Below are 17,905 nucleotides of genomic sequence, written 5' to 3' on the forward strand. Positions count from 1 at the left end.
CTGCACGCACCGGCTTCTTCTGCACTTCCTCCATGCAATGCCCGCTCGACTCGCTGGAAGAGTCCACGCTGACCTGGTGCTCCTGCGAACCACTGCTTCCCAGGCTCCCATAGCCACTGGAAGTACTCACGTGAATAGGCTGAGAGAGAAGAGGCCTAATTTTAGTCTCTGGCTATATAAATGGCAAATGGTAGCATTAAGCACCTGAGAGTTTCTCTAAAATCATCAGAAAATTTACTTCAGAAATCCCCCATCCTAAATTAGATATTTTGGGGCTGATGTTTTTAACCTGGATGCTGATAAGAAAGACACTCCTTTGTCATTTACTGTCAAGGGCAAAGTTTTGATTCCCAGTCTAAGTGGATATTTCTGGAACAGCAATTGTTTTAAATGCATTAATTAATTTTTAAAACATGAAAATAAATTCTATTTATTTATGCTGAGTTTAGTATAAACAGAACAAACTAAATATATACCACTTTTTGGAGAACTTCACAGACACTTCACAAATCCTAGAGATTTTATCAAAGACATTTTGAAAACCACTGGGTTATTCTATGTGACACTCAGTTTTATTTAGTAGTAGAAACCATCTTTGGTATTTCTTTTCAACAGGCAATTTCTCCTACTTTTACCTTCTAATAACTAGAGATACTGAAACTTACTGTCCCTTTCCTTCACCTTTAAAGTTGGGATTATTTAAAAAAAAAAAAAAAATACGCCAAAACCGAGAGGTTGAACAAGCTGGTGTGTAGAAAGGTTGTTGCTCAACTGCTATGACTCGGTAGGTTGTTTTACAATGCGTTTTTCCAAAAGGATTCCCTATATTTCACATGGAATACGGAGCAAAAAAAATAGCATAATTTAATCTAAAGAAAAATTTATGTATAGGTAAAAATTTCTCTTTGCTTACAGTTCAGGAAGTGATTTTATTAATATTGAATGCTAACATGAAACCCAATTATGTGATTTTGTGTTTGGTTTTTAATATCTTTCACTTTACCTGCAACAGAAGTTTATGAATTTGTTCTTGTAATTCTGTTATGTCTTTTTCATTACTGTTCGTCTTTTTTATTCTTGTAGCAAAAACATCCTCATTTAGTGGACTCCTATAAAATGCCAAGTAAAGGTTGAATCAAGCAATTTTAAATCCATTTACAATGAAGTCCAGAGTGATTTTTAACAATTTTACTCAACAATAAGTTTGTGCTTTTATAAAGCAACTCTTGACTCCAAATATAGGAAATATGAAACTAAAATTCTCTTCATAGAGGGATAGTAAATACAAGAAACAAATGAGGCACTGACAGGCTTCTTAAGTTTCTCTGAGGCACCAATCTTTCTGTAATCACAGCCATATGTTTAAATAAAATCAGTGACAAGTAGCTCCCACTGCATCCTGCATGGGGAGGGGAAATCAGTAGCCGTACGGAGGTGTGGGCTGGCTGGAAATAAAAGGCTGAAAACATGATATTAAGAAATAAAGACAAAAGAGACAAGAAATATATGAAAGCAGGGGCTTGACAGGTGGAAAAGACCTGATGGGTCTGAGCCTAACAAAGGGAGAAAGCCCACCAACCTTTATTTTATAGGGGAAAAGAATGCATTCTTAGGAAGGGTTCTTTAAGAGGGAAACTGGCATAGTAGGGGCCTTATCACTTACACAGTGAGTCTTCCTCCTGCAGGTAGCTGGCGCCTCTAGGCTGTTCAGGCTCACTGGTGTCTAGTGCATTAGACGTACAGGCTAGCAGGTGTACAGGCTGGCAGGTGTACAGGCTAGCAGGTGTACGGCTGGCAGGCATCTAAAAAAGCTACTGAACCCATAAATTACATGCCAGGCATGGAACTGGCCCCATTAACAGCTGCAAATGGGTGTGTCTTTCTATGCCTTCTCATGGAAAGACTCCCAGATGCAGTCAAGCTGTCCAAGGCTATGGAGTTCAAAGCAATAATTTATTTGCCACTCTGGACAAGTAGCCTCCTTAGCTTCTAAAACATCTTCAATAATGACTGGCTTCAAATTTGACATTAACTCAGCAAGCTCCTATAGGAGTTTTAACACCCAAGTTTGCCAAACAAAAAATAATGTTTGATGCCCCTATTCACTTAGCCTATCTATTAGCAGGAGTCTAACTCACAGTCATGGTGAAGGTGTGGCTGTCACCAAATTACTTTCAGGCCCGTGTATACTCAAATTCTACAGATTTAAAATCTACTAGCTGAGTATAGTGAACAACAGACATGTCAACAAAGATAACAAAAAGGAGGAGAAATGAACACATTTAGGATCTGCTTTGTGACAAGAATTGTACTAGTTTTTATAATACACAATAAGAAGAACCAACATCTCAAAACTATTATGATGTACCAGGCACTATTCCGAGTGTAAATATTATTCACTGGAATTACAACCTTCCCAGGTGACCTAGTTGATAAGGGGCAAGCAAGGATGGGTGAGGGGGATTGGAGTCTAAGCCCCAAGGTCCATGCCTTTGCCACCGTATGGCTCTACCTCCTGGGACCTCAGCAAAGCAAGGTCTAATGAGGTCTACCCAATTAAATACACCAATTCACTGCATCCCATGAAGCAGGAGGTATCCTGACTTTTAAAAGTGAGATGAGAGTCAGGGGCTGTAGATCAGAGGCAGACAGCTTCAGCTTGCCCAGTGTGTGTGTGAGGCCTGGGTCTGCTCCCAGCATCCCATGCATGCACACACATACAGTGGGAGGAATTGAGTGTCCAGGGAACATGCCCAATTTACGTAACCAAGAAGCAGCAAAGCCAGGGTCTGAATCCATGTCTGACCTCAGAGCCAGTGTTTGTTTTCCTAGGACACCAGTCTGCTATTTCTTACCACTTGCACATGAAGTTTAGTTACCTAAAACTCAAAACACTCTCACAAAGGCAGAAATTATTATCAGACAATCATAGGATATCGGCATTTTGTTTACCTTCTCACTCTCAGGGTCTAGCATAGTGCCTCACCAGGGCAGGCAAGCCCTAAATACTTGAAAGAATACTGCATTGAAAAATACTGCATTTTGTAAATATGATGAACAACTCTATCATTATCAATCATAGGATATCGGCAGTGTCATAAGAGTAGTCAGCAATAAATTTACATTTGGGGATCATTCACTCATCATGCACAGCCCTAGTCATCTCTGTGTCCAGTAACACCTAGATAGTAAACAGCGACCCATCAACATCTCTCAGCACAGCACAGTGCACTGCACAGGGCAGGCTGTGCCCTGCTTCACAACCCAACAGGCTGCACCTCACCTAACTAACTGCTCTCCAATCTGTTCCCTGTCTGTTCCCACTGCCATGTAAGCTCCATGGGGCCGGGTTTTGTCTTTCTTCACTCCTGTACCTTCTACCAAGAACAGTTCTGGTACACAGCAGACACCCACAAAACATGTGTTACAAGAATGAATTAATTAATATGAATGATTAGTGATCTGGAAAAAAAGTTCATCTGGCTCAAAACATGTTCCATTTTTCTGTGCACTATGAGCTTGAAAATCTTTCACATGTATTTAGATTTTGGTTTTTGGGTGAATTTCTGAAATGGAAACAGAATATAGACTACTTTATACTCTGAGATTTAAATATTCTTAGTTGTGAAAATTTCTACAAGACTATTTTTAATTCAGCTGATTAACTTGCAGGTGGTGGCCAAGTGGCTGAGCAGTACCAGGTGGATGTATGTAGGGGAGTGAGCAGGAAAAAAGCAGACCAGGCCTCACTTTCCACTTTCTGCTTCTTCTCTAAGTGACCTTGCAACAGTGGCCACTTCACCTTTTGCAAGAATTAATATAAATGATTAGTTATCTGGAAAAAAAAAAGTTTATATGACTCAAAACACGTTACATCTTTCTGTGCACTATGAGCTTGAAAATCTGAATATATGATTATATTCTTAATATAATCTGAATATATGCTCTGAGGCTTTTTTTTATTTTTTATTTTTTTTTTTAGGTGTAGATGGACACAACACAATGCCTTTATTTTTATGTGGTGCTGAGGATCGAACCCGGGTCCCGCCCATGCTAGGCGAGCACTCTACCGCTGAGCCACAATCCCAGCCCCTAAAGCTTAATTTTTTTTAAAGAACTTTTTTTTTTTTTTTTTTTAAACAAGATTAGGGAGACAGTGTTTTCTTCCTCTAGTTAACTGTCCTGGAATACATCCATTACAGGAAGGAGAAGCCAGTGGAGGATCTAGGAAGTGAATATCTATCTCCAAATTAACAAGTGAATCCTAACATGCCTTCAGGGTGGGCACCTGGGACCCCTACCAGAGCACACCTGGAATGCAACCCTTGAGGAGTTCCTTTAAAACCCTGTGCTCCTCCTGATGGAGAGAACCATGGCCTCTGGGACAGGAGTCCCCTGTGTTCCTCCTTTGCTAGCAAAGCAATAAAACTTCTTTTTCCTAAAATCATGTCCTAGTTATTGAATTGGCACGGGGACAAGGACCCAGCTTTTGGTTACAATCTCTAGGATAGTTGTGCTGAATATGAGTTTTTTCTGTAAAATAAGAGGTCTCAGGACCTAAGCTCCCTGCCCACAGAGCTTCCAGGAAGGGCCCAGAGAGATGTGGGTGGGTCTCCTGTTAAACACAGCCCCCTGCCCATTTCAATGGTCACACTTCCTTAAATTCTACTTGTATGGCAGAGCCTTTGTTTATTTTTTTTCCTGACACAGGGTCTCACCAAGTTTCCCAGGCTGGCTTTGACTTGTGATCCTCCTGCCTCAGCCTCCTGATCAGCTGGTATCAGAGTGTGCATGCCACTGCGCCTGGACTGACAACACCATTTTTATTTACTGTCTCTCCCCTTACACACATGTGGGTTCCATGAAGGCGAGAGAACATTTTGTTTACCTTCTCACTCTCAGGGTCTAGCATAGTGCCTCACCAGGGCAGGCAAGCCCTAAATACTTGAAAGAATACTGCATTGAAAATAATTTTATAAATATGATGAACAACTCTATTTTATGAAAAATTAATACCTGTAGACTCTACATTCTTTTCATCATATAATCTTGGGTCTTGAGATGTAAACAGTGGTGTACTTTTTAAAAATGCTGACAACAGTCTGAGGATTTATTATATATCAGGTAATTCCACACATATTCTATCAAAAAATTCAAAGGATGACCTAAAAAATCTAGGATTTCTCTCAGGCACTGCCTGGGGGCAGGGGACACAGACCCATCAACAACCCCTGGATGGATGTTTTAGGAAAAAAATTTTATTTGCTCTGGGTTTCCCCCACATTTGCCCTGAGCAGTTATCTGATTTTATTTTCATTTCCCAATAGGTTTCCTACTGAGAGAAGAAAAGTCTCCCTCTCACTGGCACAAACAGTACTCACTTGGTAGTTCTATTTTCTATTTAAACTTTTCAATTAGTTTTTAAACACAAATCAGTCTCAGAGTAGCAAGGAAGCCATTCCTCCCATTGAGGTTCTAATCCTGCTCTGCAGAGGCCAAACCCTAGAGTACAAAGCAGTAAGGGAAACCTCGAGATATTTATCATCATGAAGGGAATACGAACCATCTCCACTGCCATATAAAAAAATCTGATAAAATACGTTTTATTGGTAGATCTACTGTACTCAGGTTTTTGTTTTGTTTAGGTCTGGTTGGTTTTTTTGGTACCAGGGATTGAGCCCAGGGGCGCTTAACCAGCCCTTTTTATTTTTTTATTTTGAGACAGGATCTTGCTAAGTTACCTAGGGCCTCGCTAAGTTACTGAGTCTGGTGTTGAATTTAAAATACTCCTGCCTCAACCTCCCAAGCCACTGGGATTATAGGCGTGCACCCAGCTATTCTAGTTCTACGCTTACGTACACAAAGTTGTATACCAAAGTACAAAACATAACCTCTTGATTTCAGCATGTCAAGCAGAGGTAAATATGCTTTCTATCCTTAAAAAAGCAAACACCACCCACGACCACCACCACCCAAAACCTCCAGCTATCAAAAAGAAACATGGCCAGGTCAAAAAACCCTACAGGTCAACTAAAAAATTCAAGGGACAAAGGCAGCCAGGTTGCTCCAGGTCCATTCACATGTTGTCATTGCATGGACAAGGAACAGGAGTCAGTCATGCTGGCAGGAAATGAAAGAGTGAAGAACCCAATTTTGTAAAAATCAAGATTTAATAAAACAGATACCAAAGACGGTGGACTCGGATGGACATCACTACCTTGAGTACATGTATGAAGACACGAATGGTGTGAATATACTTTGTATACAACGAGAGATATGAAAAATTGTGCTCTATGTGTGATGTGAATTGTAATACATTCTGTTATATATAACAAATCAGAATAAAAAATTAAAAACAGAAACAAAAAAACAGATACTACTAGGTAAAGTTTGAAAACAGAAGGCTGACATAAGAAGTTGTACATGCTATGGAGATCTTTAAAATATAGAAGGAGCAAATAGAGGGAAAAAAATCCTTAGTTCCTCTACTTATACCTAACCCATATTAATTTTTTATTTCCTCTGATCTTCTTTTCCATATTTCAGTTTGTATGTTGGAAACACAATTAGAAGGACAGGTGTATAACTTTGTATGCTGCATTTTACATCTAACATGTCAAATATTTTAGGTATCATGTTAGGTAATTTCTGTAAAAATTTTTATTGACCAATAATAATACATCAAGCAAATATTCCAGAGTTAACTTAACGATGGACATTTAAGACACTCTTAAGTCTGACATTATTTACTTCAGGTGCCAACTGCTTCAAGGGGCAGTCAGTGGGCTAAAGAATATTATTTAGTAAAAAAGATGTTTAGAAAATATTAAAGCTGATTGACTTACGTCCGAACTTTATGCCGACCAATGATGAAGGAAACCTTCCGGCTCCAGGGGTTCACAAAACTGGACCAGCTGGAATCCAGTATGATGTAATCTCCATTTTGAGTACAGAATCTAATGGGTGAGTGTTCAAAGGGAGGGTGGCCTGCATACTTCAAGACTACGTGAAATGAGAAGACAAAAAATGACTTTAGAGACACTGATCACAAGTGCTCTTTTCAAGTTGTTCATCTGTCAATTTTTTCAAGTGTTGAAATAGAGAACAATTGTTTTAGGGTCTCAACCTGTTGCCAATCTAGTTAAAGGCTACTGGCCAAAGAAACGAAGTGAAAAGTTGGACGAATGAGTGGTTAAAACTCCCCCTGCGGAGGAGCAGGTCCTACCTTTCTGGTGCATGGTGACCATCAGAGGCCGGTCTTCAGGGTGCAGGCATGCTAGCACAGAGGTTCCGGTCAGATCCTGAGGGAGGTAGCCCAGCAAAGGCACTGCTCTGGACCGAGGACACAACAAAGGCAGCAGGTTACACTCATCGAGTAACTTACACTTCACACACTTTTAAAAACGCTTCTCAGCTGGGGGTGCAGCTCTTTAAAAAAATGCTTCTCAACTGGGGTGCAGCTCAGTGGTAGAGTGCTTGCCCCGCATGAGAGGCCTTGGGTTTCATCCCCAGTTCTGAGAAGCAAAACCCAACAACAACAAAGCCACCAACAATGTCCCTGAAAACACTTCTTTACTAAGTTCTAAATAGGAAAAAAACTTATGCAAAATATGTTCATGAAACGATTTATAAAAGCAACAACGTAAGTGGCTGCACTGAGGGGAAATGGTCTTATGATCCAGTAAATGTTGGTGTCAACAGAGAAACTGCATCACAAACACACACAGAATGAGCCAGAAGACAGACCTGGTAAGACCAGGCATCTGTTTCCAGCAAAGTTCTTCAGAAAGAGTCGATGCCCATTATGTTGCCATAAAAAAAAAAAAAAAAAAAAAAAAAAAAATCATAACATAGATGCTGATAATTTTAAATGAATAAAGCAGGTTACAAAAATTATACAGTGTTGTTATAATTTAGATCTTGAATGTCTCCAAAAGCCCACATTAAAGGCTTGGCCCCTGGCCCATGCATATGCTGAGACCTTTAGTGTAGAGGGTCTAGTGGAAGGAAGTCAGGTTACTAGGGACCCTAGCCCCTTGCGCTTTCTCTTTCTGCTTCCTGGCCACAGCTTTGCTCCACCCCATGCTCCTGCAGGGATGTTCTGCCTGGCCACAGATGCAAAGGCAATGAAGCCAACCAGCCATGGACTGAAACTTGTGAAACTGTGAGCCAAATAAAACTTTCCTCCTTACAAGTTGATTATCTCGAATATTTTGTCACAGTAACAGAAAGCTGATTAACATAGCATGCTTAAGAATACTTAAATACAAAAGATGACATGAAGTAGACACAGAAACACTTTTAGGACACTTAACACATTCATGGGAAAACTGTTATGATAAGAGTAAAACTGCCCTAGAAAAAGCTGACTTCATGACCATTTTCTGTGCATAGAAATCCAAAAACATTTTCTAATGCAATAAATTTAAGCTATTTACAGAATTAGCCTTTGATTTTCTAACTTTACACAGAATACATTATATAAAGTATTTCATTAATTACTGCTTGGTTTCAGGGTAACTATAATTAAATAAACCCATTTTCAAATGTTAAGCTTTTTAAAAAATCAAAATTAATATCTATCATTATTATGCCCAAGTTTTTGTCATTTTTACTTTACACTATGTGTGGAATAGCATGGATTCCCAGATTTTCAAGTTTCTTTAATAATTAAAATTCAAAAATAAATGTGAGGGAAAAATGGCATTACAAATATAATATCAATCTTTAATATTTCCAAATAAAAATATTGAAAATCAGTGATAAACAATTATTAACATCTACCATTACTATTCTTTAAATAATAAAAACTATCTAAACACCCTCCTCAAAGAAAGAAAGAATGACTTAAATTCAAAATAAAGAAAAATCCTTTAAATAAATTCTCTTTAAAAAAAAAAAAAAAAAAAAAAAAAAGCTTTTCCCCCACTTCATAAACTGATTTGAGGAACACTTGTCCACTGGGAATGCCTGGGATTAGAGAGGCCAGTGTCCAGTTTGAGTGTCCAACATCATGGGTATTACTGGTAAACTGGCTCCCAGGTTTACTGTGTGCTTCTGCGAAGAAGGACTGACTGGCCACCTAAAGCATCATGAAATCTAATATGGTCTCTTGTAAATCACTTTAAGAAATATATTAAGTGTTTATGTTAAAAATCAGATAACACAAATAAATTCCAACCTAACTAACAACAATCATGTGGGCAAAGGGATGGACTGCAGTTTCACAATGTAGAAGAGCATGCAAACCTGATGTAAACTTTTTCTCATATTTAATACATTTTCAGGAACAAATTTCTTACAGGTTTAAAGAAATTCTTACCTTTCATCTATTTCAAGAAACACACACCCTGGGGTGTGTGTTGTGGTAAAAATTCTTTTATCTACTGGAATTCGAGGAGCTAGAAGAAAACAGAAAGGCCCATTTAAAAGCAATGGCTAATTAAATCCACTTAACTACTGCTTAACATATTAAAAAAGAACTAACATCACTATATGAAATAGTGGAAATCTCCCTTAGGGCCCAGGCCTTCCAGCAGCCAAAGCTACAGACAGATGATAAGAATTTTCATTAACTACATCTTAATCAAACCAAGTGTGACATTCACTAAGGATAACTTGAAGAAAAATTCTGTGCCCACTCAATAGCCTGTTTTCATCACAAATAATCTAGTGGTTAAATCAGAAGTAAATGAAAAGTTTAGTGCTAGTTGTTGTTGTCTGCAACCACTAAAAGTATCTGAAATTTACTTAGTACATGAACGGTCTTTGCATAATAAAATCGGTACTGTAGGGCTGGGGTGTGGCTCAGTGGTAGAGCGCTCACCTAGCACGTCCTAGCACGTCCGAGGCCTGGGTTCGATCTTCAAATAAAGGTATTGTGTCCAACTACAACTAACTAAATAATATTTTTTAAAAATCAGTATTGTCAGTTTTGCTCCAACATGTGATTTAAAAAACAAAAAGATGATATACTAGGGAACAATCTGAGCATCTACAGCACCACATTTGCTCAGGTGCGATTTCTTTTGCAAGAAACCTTACATGGAGGCAGAAGTTGAAACCACTGAAGACACTAAAACATGCACCACTCCATCATCATCCTGCTAGCCGGGTTCTTCCTGCATTGCCTGCCAGGCGTATTGCAGTGTTTAGTATCTCTTAAGCATGATGGGGCTGGAGTTGTGGCTCAGTGGCAGAGCACTTGCCTAGTATGCATGAGGCACTGAGTTCGATCCCCGGCACCACATAAAAATAAACAAGTAAAATGAAGGTATTGTGTCCATCTACAACTAAAAAAAAAAAAAAAAAAAAAAAAAGCATGAATGTGTAAAATGAGCTTTTATTTTTATTAGAATCCTGTCTTATTTTTCATGTGTGAATAAGTTTTGGGCTGACCCTACTGTCACCGCAGCTCTGCAGGTTTGTGAGTTCGTGCAGGCGAGCATGCTACATCAGAATGGAAGTGACTGCCACAGCACTCAGAGCTGTCTGAGCACTGGCACCTGAGTTTAGAAACATGGCTCTGCTTGCTCAAGTTTCAAAACAGTTTTTTAAAAACATACATTCCAGGGGCTGGGGGTATAGCTCAGTTGGTAGAGTGCTTGTCCCACAAGTACAAGGCCCTGGATTCAATCCCCAGCAACCCCCCCACCAAAAAAAAAAAAAAAAAAAAACCCATACATTCACTCCTATGACCTCTCTATGCATCAGTTTCAGTGCTCAAATTCCACACAGACAGAATCAAAAAGCCCTACAGAATGGGTCACCAGCAGAGAAGGGACTGGAGGACCATGGATCTGTCTGAAGTCCCAGGCTAAGATTGTGAGGCCAGGCCGTCAGTGAAGATGGCTGCTCCGGAAGTCAAGGTCAGTCTAGGAGCCCAACTCCTAAAAACAAGCATCTTTCTGCCCTAGGGCTGCAGTGAACAGGCTTCGCTGTGTTCCTATCTGATTGCTGGCGTTTCTGCATCTCATCTAAAGGCAGGTCCTCCTGACTTACCTTCATAACCAGAGTGAATCTTCTCAACCAGCGTTAGACAGCAAGGTTCTGATTCTGGTTGGGTAGAGCTATGTACATGAACCAAATAGGGGATGATCCGGAACGGGGAGTAATGCTTCTCGTGCTCTCTGCCTCCACCTCCACTGAAGAGATGGAAGGTGGTTAGTGCTGGCCCGGTGCCCTCTGGGAATGGCCCCATGGGGAATTCCCAGACAGACGCGATCAAATCTAAGATGTTTAAACAGCTTGTTTTCCATTGCAGGGCAAGGTTAGTTTGAAATTTCAATATCCAGGCAATACTACTCGTCCACTGTTCATTGAATAAAAGGTTTTATGGAGAACTGCTTATATCACCATGAGAGTAAAAGCAGAACAGACACTGCATGATTTTCTCCTGACCTCTGTGCCCCAAATGCCGAGGATGACTCTTCTGCTTCTGCCGTAAGGAGGCCTATCTTATGGGTCTACCTCAAGTGCCACCAAACAGAGAACTGGTTCTCTGTGGTCATGTCCCAAAGCCAACTCTCAGTTGTCCCTTGCCACTTCCTCTTTCCAAGAACTAATTTAGTCTCATAGCTTCAGCTGGACAGTCGGGCACTCTAGTCCTTCAAGATGCCTGCCTGAGGAGGAAAGGAGAAGTTGGGTCTGAAATCCAGCCCCTGCCCCAGCCCCTGCCCCAGCCCTGGCCCTGAGCATGTGCCTCCTCCTGATTCTCACAAAGATCTGGGATAGGGTGGTGTCTGGCTCTGAGTGACCAGTACAAGGATTTCACTCCAGCTGCCCAGGGGACATTTTCACTAGGATGTGCCACCATCCCTTAAGAGTCTATATGACCGAGGTCCAACTCCCATACTCCACTGTACTAACCACACCTCTACTCCACACCATCCCGGTCCTGACACTAATCCCAAGCTGGTCTCAGTGCTGCCAGACATGAGTCCAGCACACACTCCCCATTGGCTCTCTCCTCTCTTCCCTGTTCCTAGGACCCTTCCTCCTCCTCCTCCTGCCCTACAGCAGGTGGCCACACAGGGGTCCCTGGATTCTCTCCTACTCTTCCCTCCATTCCACGATCGGCTTCCCAGGCTCTTCAGTCCAAGGGTTCTCATGCCACTGACATGTTGATGACCTAGGATCCACCTCTGGGCTGGACACTTCCCTTGAACTAGACTCATATCTCAGCTCAGATCTCAAACTTAACTTGCCTTCCTGCCTCTCTCCAGGAAGCTGCTTCTCCTACAACTTCCTCCACCTCAGTAAGTAACTCCAGCTGAAAACTCTGCTGTCATCCTTGCCCCCCTTTCACCTCACACCCCAAATTGAATCCTTTCGTAAATCCTGGTGATAATCCCACACGAAGGCTGCTGCGCACTGCCTGCTGGCCTGGCACTACGGACAGGCAGCCTTCCACCACTCTCCCTGCCTCTGCCCCTTCACAGTACCGCCAACACAGCAGCCAACACAACCCTTGGTAATGTAAATTATGCTTCCTTTCAAAAACCCAAAACTGTCTGGCTCTGTGCACTGAAATTCCTGGAGCAGTGAAAACCCTGTAGCAGCCATGCCTACTACCCAGAGCCAGTCTCCAGAGCACTCATGCCACTTCCCATAGGAACTGGGGATTCCCAGGGAAATGACTGACTGCAACTCTGGGACATCACATGCCTGAAAGAAAGGAGGTCACTGAAGACCTCACAGGCACCCTCTCAAGGGCACAGGAACTACCCTGAAGGGTTTCCTACTGCTGAAATGGGCAATTTGAGCATCACAAAGATGAACGGGAACAAACATTCTGAAAAAACCTTTAAGGAAATAACACGATAGCTGAGATTCGCTTCAAAATAACTTGGGGAAGAAGAGCCGAGGAACTGGTGAAAGTACACTGGTCACGGGTTAAGGTTATCAAAGTTGGGTGATTACATACTGATTCTCTACTTTTCTGTTATGTTAGAAAACTCCCAAAGTAAAAGGTTTTTGAAACAAGTGATGACCCTGAACAAAATTTACTCCATTCAAAAGTTGCTCCCGGAATCTTGGTCCTTCCTTGGCCTCAGCCAGGCAGCTTCTCTGCTGCCTGCCCCCTGCCAAGGCGGTGCCAGGCTGCACCGTCTGCCAGGAGCAGCTTCCTCAGATACTTCCCGGCGCTCCATTCCTGTATGGCTCACTACCTCACCCTCTCCGGTCTCTGGCTGCAATCAGGCTTCTTAAAAGGAGAGTTCCTTGATTACTCTTGCCACAGTCTGGGTGTGGCTTGTCACCACCAAAGTGCTAATTGCCAGTGCAAGGTACTAAGAGGTAGCGGGGCTTCAAGGGGTTTAGGGTTATGGGACCACCCCAGGAAGGGTTGGTGTTGTTCCTGTGGGAGTGGGCAGTTTCAGTGAGAGTGGGTTGATCTGCCATCTGGTTCCCTGGCCCCTTCTCCTTGCATATGCCAGCCTGCCTGCATCATGCCCTTAACAGAGGCCCAGCAGATGCTAGTGCCACGCTCTGGACTTCAGAACTTGGGCCCTAATAAACCTTTCTCCTTTATAAATTTTCCAGCCTCAGGTACTCTAAATAGCAACAGAAAATGGATCAAAGAAGCCTGAAATACAAGGGCAATCTCTTCACTTCCCAGAACTCCCTTCTGCTGAGTTAGTCTCTACAAAGAATTTACTGCCAGGGGACACACACATTTACATGTTATTGGTCCCCACTACAGAACTCAAGTACACAAGAACTTAAGTACACAAGGGCAAGCGTTTTGACCCCAGTACTATAATCATGCCTGCTCAGAAGTTGAACCTAAACACAGTCATTAAGCTGATGAACCCACAGGGTACTTCCTGGGGGCCTGGGCTGTTGGTGGGCAGCAGCATAGGCCTCCCTGCTTTCCCTTCCTAGGCTCACCCCTCCTTGCATTCAGATCCTACCAGCGCAGGCCCCCAAATCCATGGGTGATATCATTAACCAATTACATGGGTTTCTCTCCAACTATCTACAGCAGTTATAGCTTTAATCACAATGCCATCTTAAAATACTTTCCCTTTTTATTATGAAAGTAAACTCTAAGAAATAAACTACCATTAATATTATGGTCTATTTTCTTCTAGTTTACCATCTCTGGATCTTTTAATAAGTATAAATACCTTGCTTTCTTAAAGCTATTTAAGTGGGGTATAGTGGTGCAGCAGAGACTTGGGAGGCTGAGATAGGAGAATTGTAAGTTTGAGGCCAGCCTCTGCAACTTAGTGAGCTCCTATTTCAAAATAAAAAATAAAAAGGGTTGAGGATGTATTCAATGGTACAGTGTCCCTAGGTTCAATCCCTAGCCCCATGGGGGAGGGGGAGGGAGGAAAAAAACTTCAAAAATTTAAAAATTCAAGTACAGCTGAGTAGGGAAAAAAATTTTTAAATGTGACTAAAAGATAAAAAGCAGACCAAAAAGTGCACTAAATAATATGGTCATTTCAAAACGTTCTTCCTGTGGCTGGGGTTGTGGCTCAGCAGAGGAGCACTCACCTAGTAGGTGTGAGGCTCTGGGTTCGATCCTCAGCACCACATAAGAATAAATAAATAAATATAATAAAGGTACTGTGTCCAACTACAACTGAAAAATAAATATTTAAAAAACAAAAAATGTTCTTCCTACCCACTGACCCCCACATGACACTGGGGTGGATAGTTAGCTTTCTGACTTTGCCCACTGCATTACTGTCTTGTTTATTCCCGAGCATGTCTCTTTTTAATACAAATGCAAATTCCTCATGGCAACCACATCTATTTTTTTTTTTTAATCTACAACAGAATCCGGCTGAATATAAAAGAACCAGAATAAGTGCTAAATACAAACCAGAGCATCAGGTGCATTCTGGCCTCCCCAGGCTGTCCACTTACCGGATCCTGCAGAAGAAGGGCTTCACTGGAGCATATTCGTACTGCGATGCTAGAAACAGAGATAAAGCATCAGTTTTTTGTCCCAGGGCCACACTCCTCAGATGAGCAGTCTCCCACTATTGCCAGCCAACAACTGAGGATTATTTTTAAAAAGAGATGAGCTTTTAAAAAGAGATGAGAGAGGACTCTTTTCCCTGGGCTGAAGGGCCTTTGTTATCCCAGCAACCCTCAGGCAGACAAGTGAGGGCACCTGACTTAGTGATTGCTGCATGCCTGCCCACATTCGCTACTTCAAATGCCACCACAGTCATCCTTTGACACCATTATTTTGGTGGTAATAGTCTGGACAGTTCTCAATACTTGGAAATTTAGGACAGTTTCAGCATTTAGCTCTATGAAATATACATTTCTTTGACTTTTTCCCCTTCCCTTTAAATTCTTTCCTTGGATAAGTTTCTGAAAGTTGTGTTCTAGGTTAAATTATGTGTTCATTTTACAACTCTCAGGTACTCTTTTTAAAAATATACACATTTTTTTTAGTTGTAGATGGACACAATACCTTTATTTTATTTATTTATTTTTATGTGGGGCTGTGGATTGAACTCAGTGCCTCACAAATGCTAGGCAAGTGCTCTACCACTGAGCTACAATCCCAGCGCCATCTCATGTATTCTGAAATTAATTTCTAGAGACTATATGGATTTACAGTGTCACCAATGCTTTCTCTCAATAATACTTTCTCATGATCTTCATGCCAACAGTTTGTGTCAATTTAGTGACTACTAACTTACAAGGTGACAATTTAGAAATAAATTTGCTTATCTTAGGGTCAAATGAGGAGGTTGAACCTTTACCCAAATGTTTTCTATTTGTATTTCCTCTGGTAGAACTCCTTGAAAATATTTTTTGGGCATTTGTGCACTGCAGTAAAACATGGAAAGCTTTGAGAAGTTAAAAAACAAAACCAACAAAATAAAACAACTGATGGTAGCATAAATGGTGACAACCCTAAAGAACCAAAATACTGAATCAGGCTGATCTCCGCTTCCACGGAGAGGACTGTAGGATAATCGGGGATCAGCCTCTGCTGTGATATGAACTTGCTCACCAATCACACACTGCACAAGGCTCCTGAACCCACTGTGTTCACCTCAAGTCCCAGAACCCTGGGAGCCAGAATATGCGATCTCAGTGGGCAGAGCCCATGAAGCATTAGACACCCAGGCTACAAGTGTGAATTCTTGTTTCTGGAAGTATGTTTGCAGTAAATAGCAATCAGATCCTTCTGAGAGGTATACAGAACCAGTTTTAAGAAGAAACATGTTCTGATGCAAGACCAAAGGCTGCCCACAGCTGGCTACATCACTTCCTATGTCCTCTTATGTTCTGAAGGCGGTAACATGGGCCCATCCAGTTGTAGGGCTCAGCAACTGCTCTCAGTTTGAGCTTGAATCCTTGAGATTCACAGGAAAAAATATAATGTGCATCAGATCATGAAGGCACAAGTCAATTTGAGGTACCAAAGACAAAAATTGCAGGAGACACTGTTTTTACATGGAAGGAGCATGTCTCAATCAACAAAGATGATCAGGCTGAAAAGACAGGACAGGGACCACACGTCAGTGCTGAAGGGAAAATGTGCTGGAGCTAGAGAACACTCTGGAGTGTCTGTCCTGTTCCTAGGCTGGACCCCAGCATCTAGAATTGTCCCTGGTCCACAGTGACTGCTGAATAGATGTTTATGAAAAAAATGACTAATGAGGGGAAAGAAACAAACATGGATATTTAAAGATGAAAATGTGTATTTAGGAATGAGGAAGAGAAAGGCAATCGATGCTTTTGAAAGATGCAAAAAGGAGAAATGATGGAGCTAGGAGGCAAGACTGCTAGGCATGTTTTCTAGAGCTTATGAAGAAATATTCAAAAAAGATGGCAGAGGGGCTGAGGCTGTGGCTCAGCGGTAGAGCACTTTGTGAAGTAACAAAAGCGAGCCATTAAGTGTGGAGATTCCTTATTGGTTGACTGCTGTATCTATTTTATGCTGTATCTATTTTTATGCTAATTAGATAAGCTGTGTAAAATGTATAAATGTATAAATGTATAGCATGTGCAAGGCCCTGAGTTCGATCCTCAGCACCACATAAAAATAAAATAAAAGCATAGTGTCCAACTTAAAAAAAAAAATGGCAGAAAGGTGACAACTGGAAAAAGAAGCAAGGCCTTTCCTCATTGGGCCAAGAACTGGATTAAAAAAATCAGAAAAGATATATATTAACCTGGCAAAGATGAAATAGTTCTGTTTCACAACAGTGCAAATATACTTCACATTACTGGTCTATACACTTAAAAATGATTAAGAAGGCAATTTTAATGCTATAGTTTTGGGGGTTTTTTTGTTTTTTTTTTCTTTCTATTTTCTTTTTGATACTGGGGATTGAACCTTGAACCCAGGGACACTTAGCCACTGAACCACATCCCCAGCCCTTTTTTAAAAAAAATATTTTATTTAGAGACAGGGTCTTACTAAGTAACTTAGCGCCTAAGTTGCTAAAGCTGGCGTTTAACTCACCTGTGTCAGCCTCCCAAGCAGCTAGAATTACAGGCATAAACCATCACACCTAGCTGCTATACATTTTTTTAATCACATTTTTAAAATTTATTTTTTTTTAATAATTAAAGGGTTTGGAATCAGACAGTAAGTTCTCCGAGACACTTCACAAAGAATATGAAATAAATATTATAAAGAGTGATTTAAAATTAAGGAATTATTTAAAGATCACACAGGACTAAATGTCACAAGGAAAACTGACTACACATCCCTGGTTCAGATAGACAAGCATTTCAGAAAAGAAAGTAATGAGATTCATAAACTTTTAGGAGGAAGCAAGAAAAACTGGAAAAGGGAGCTAACTATCAGTTTTATCTCTAAAGTAAAATCTATTAGATAAGGAAATCATGAAATCAACATAGAGGAAAAAATTTAATTTTTTTAAAGGAAACAGATTTTGTAGCAACTAAACTGTTGTAT

General features: G+C 40.9%; 1 protein-coding gene across 4 annotated transcripts in view; it reads right to left on the reverse strand.

The window, feature by feature from the left end:
• Positions 1-17,905, reverse strand: part of Per3 (period circadian regulator 3) — a 58,668-nt gene that overhangs the window by 36,086 nt on the left and 4,677 nt on the right. For all 4 annotated transcript variants that reach the window (XR_013091860.2, XM_076861371.2, XM_076861370.2 and 1 more), the window contains exons 5-11: positions 14,878-14,926; positions 11,002-11,144; positions 9,323-9,401; positions 7,226-7,332; positions 6,846-7,002; positions 1,004-1,109; positions 11-139 (exon numbers count right to left, since the gene is read on the reverse strand). Coding sequence is in view for 3 of the 4 variants with exons in the window: in XM_076861371.2 (XP_076717486.2) it covers positions 11-139; positions 1,004-1,109; positions 6,846-7,002; positions 7,226-7,332; positions 9,323-9,401; positions 11,002-11,144; positions 14,878-14,926 (770 nt within the window). In the remaining variant the exon portion in view is untranslated. The remainder of the gene's footprint in view (positions 1-10; positions 140-1,003; positions 1,110-6,845; positions 7,003-7,225; positions 7,333-9,322; positions 9,402-11,001; positions 11,145-14,877; positions 14,927-17,905) is intronic.

This window comes from Callospermophilus lateralis, chromosome 7, assembly GCF_048772815.1.
Source record: "Callospermophilus lateralis isolate mCalLat2 chromosome 7, mCalLat2.hap1, whole genome shotgun sequence".
NCBI classification, from domain to species: Eukaryota; Metazoa; Chordata; class Mammalia; order Rodentia; family Sciuridae; genus Callospermophilus; species Callospermophilus lateralis.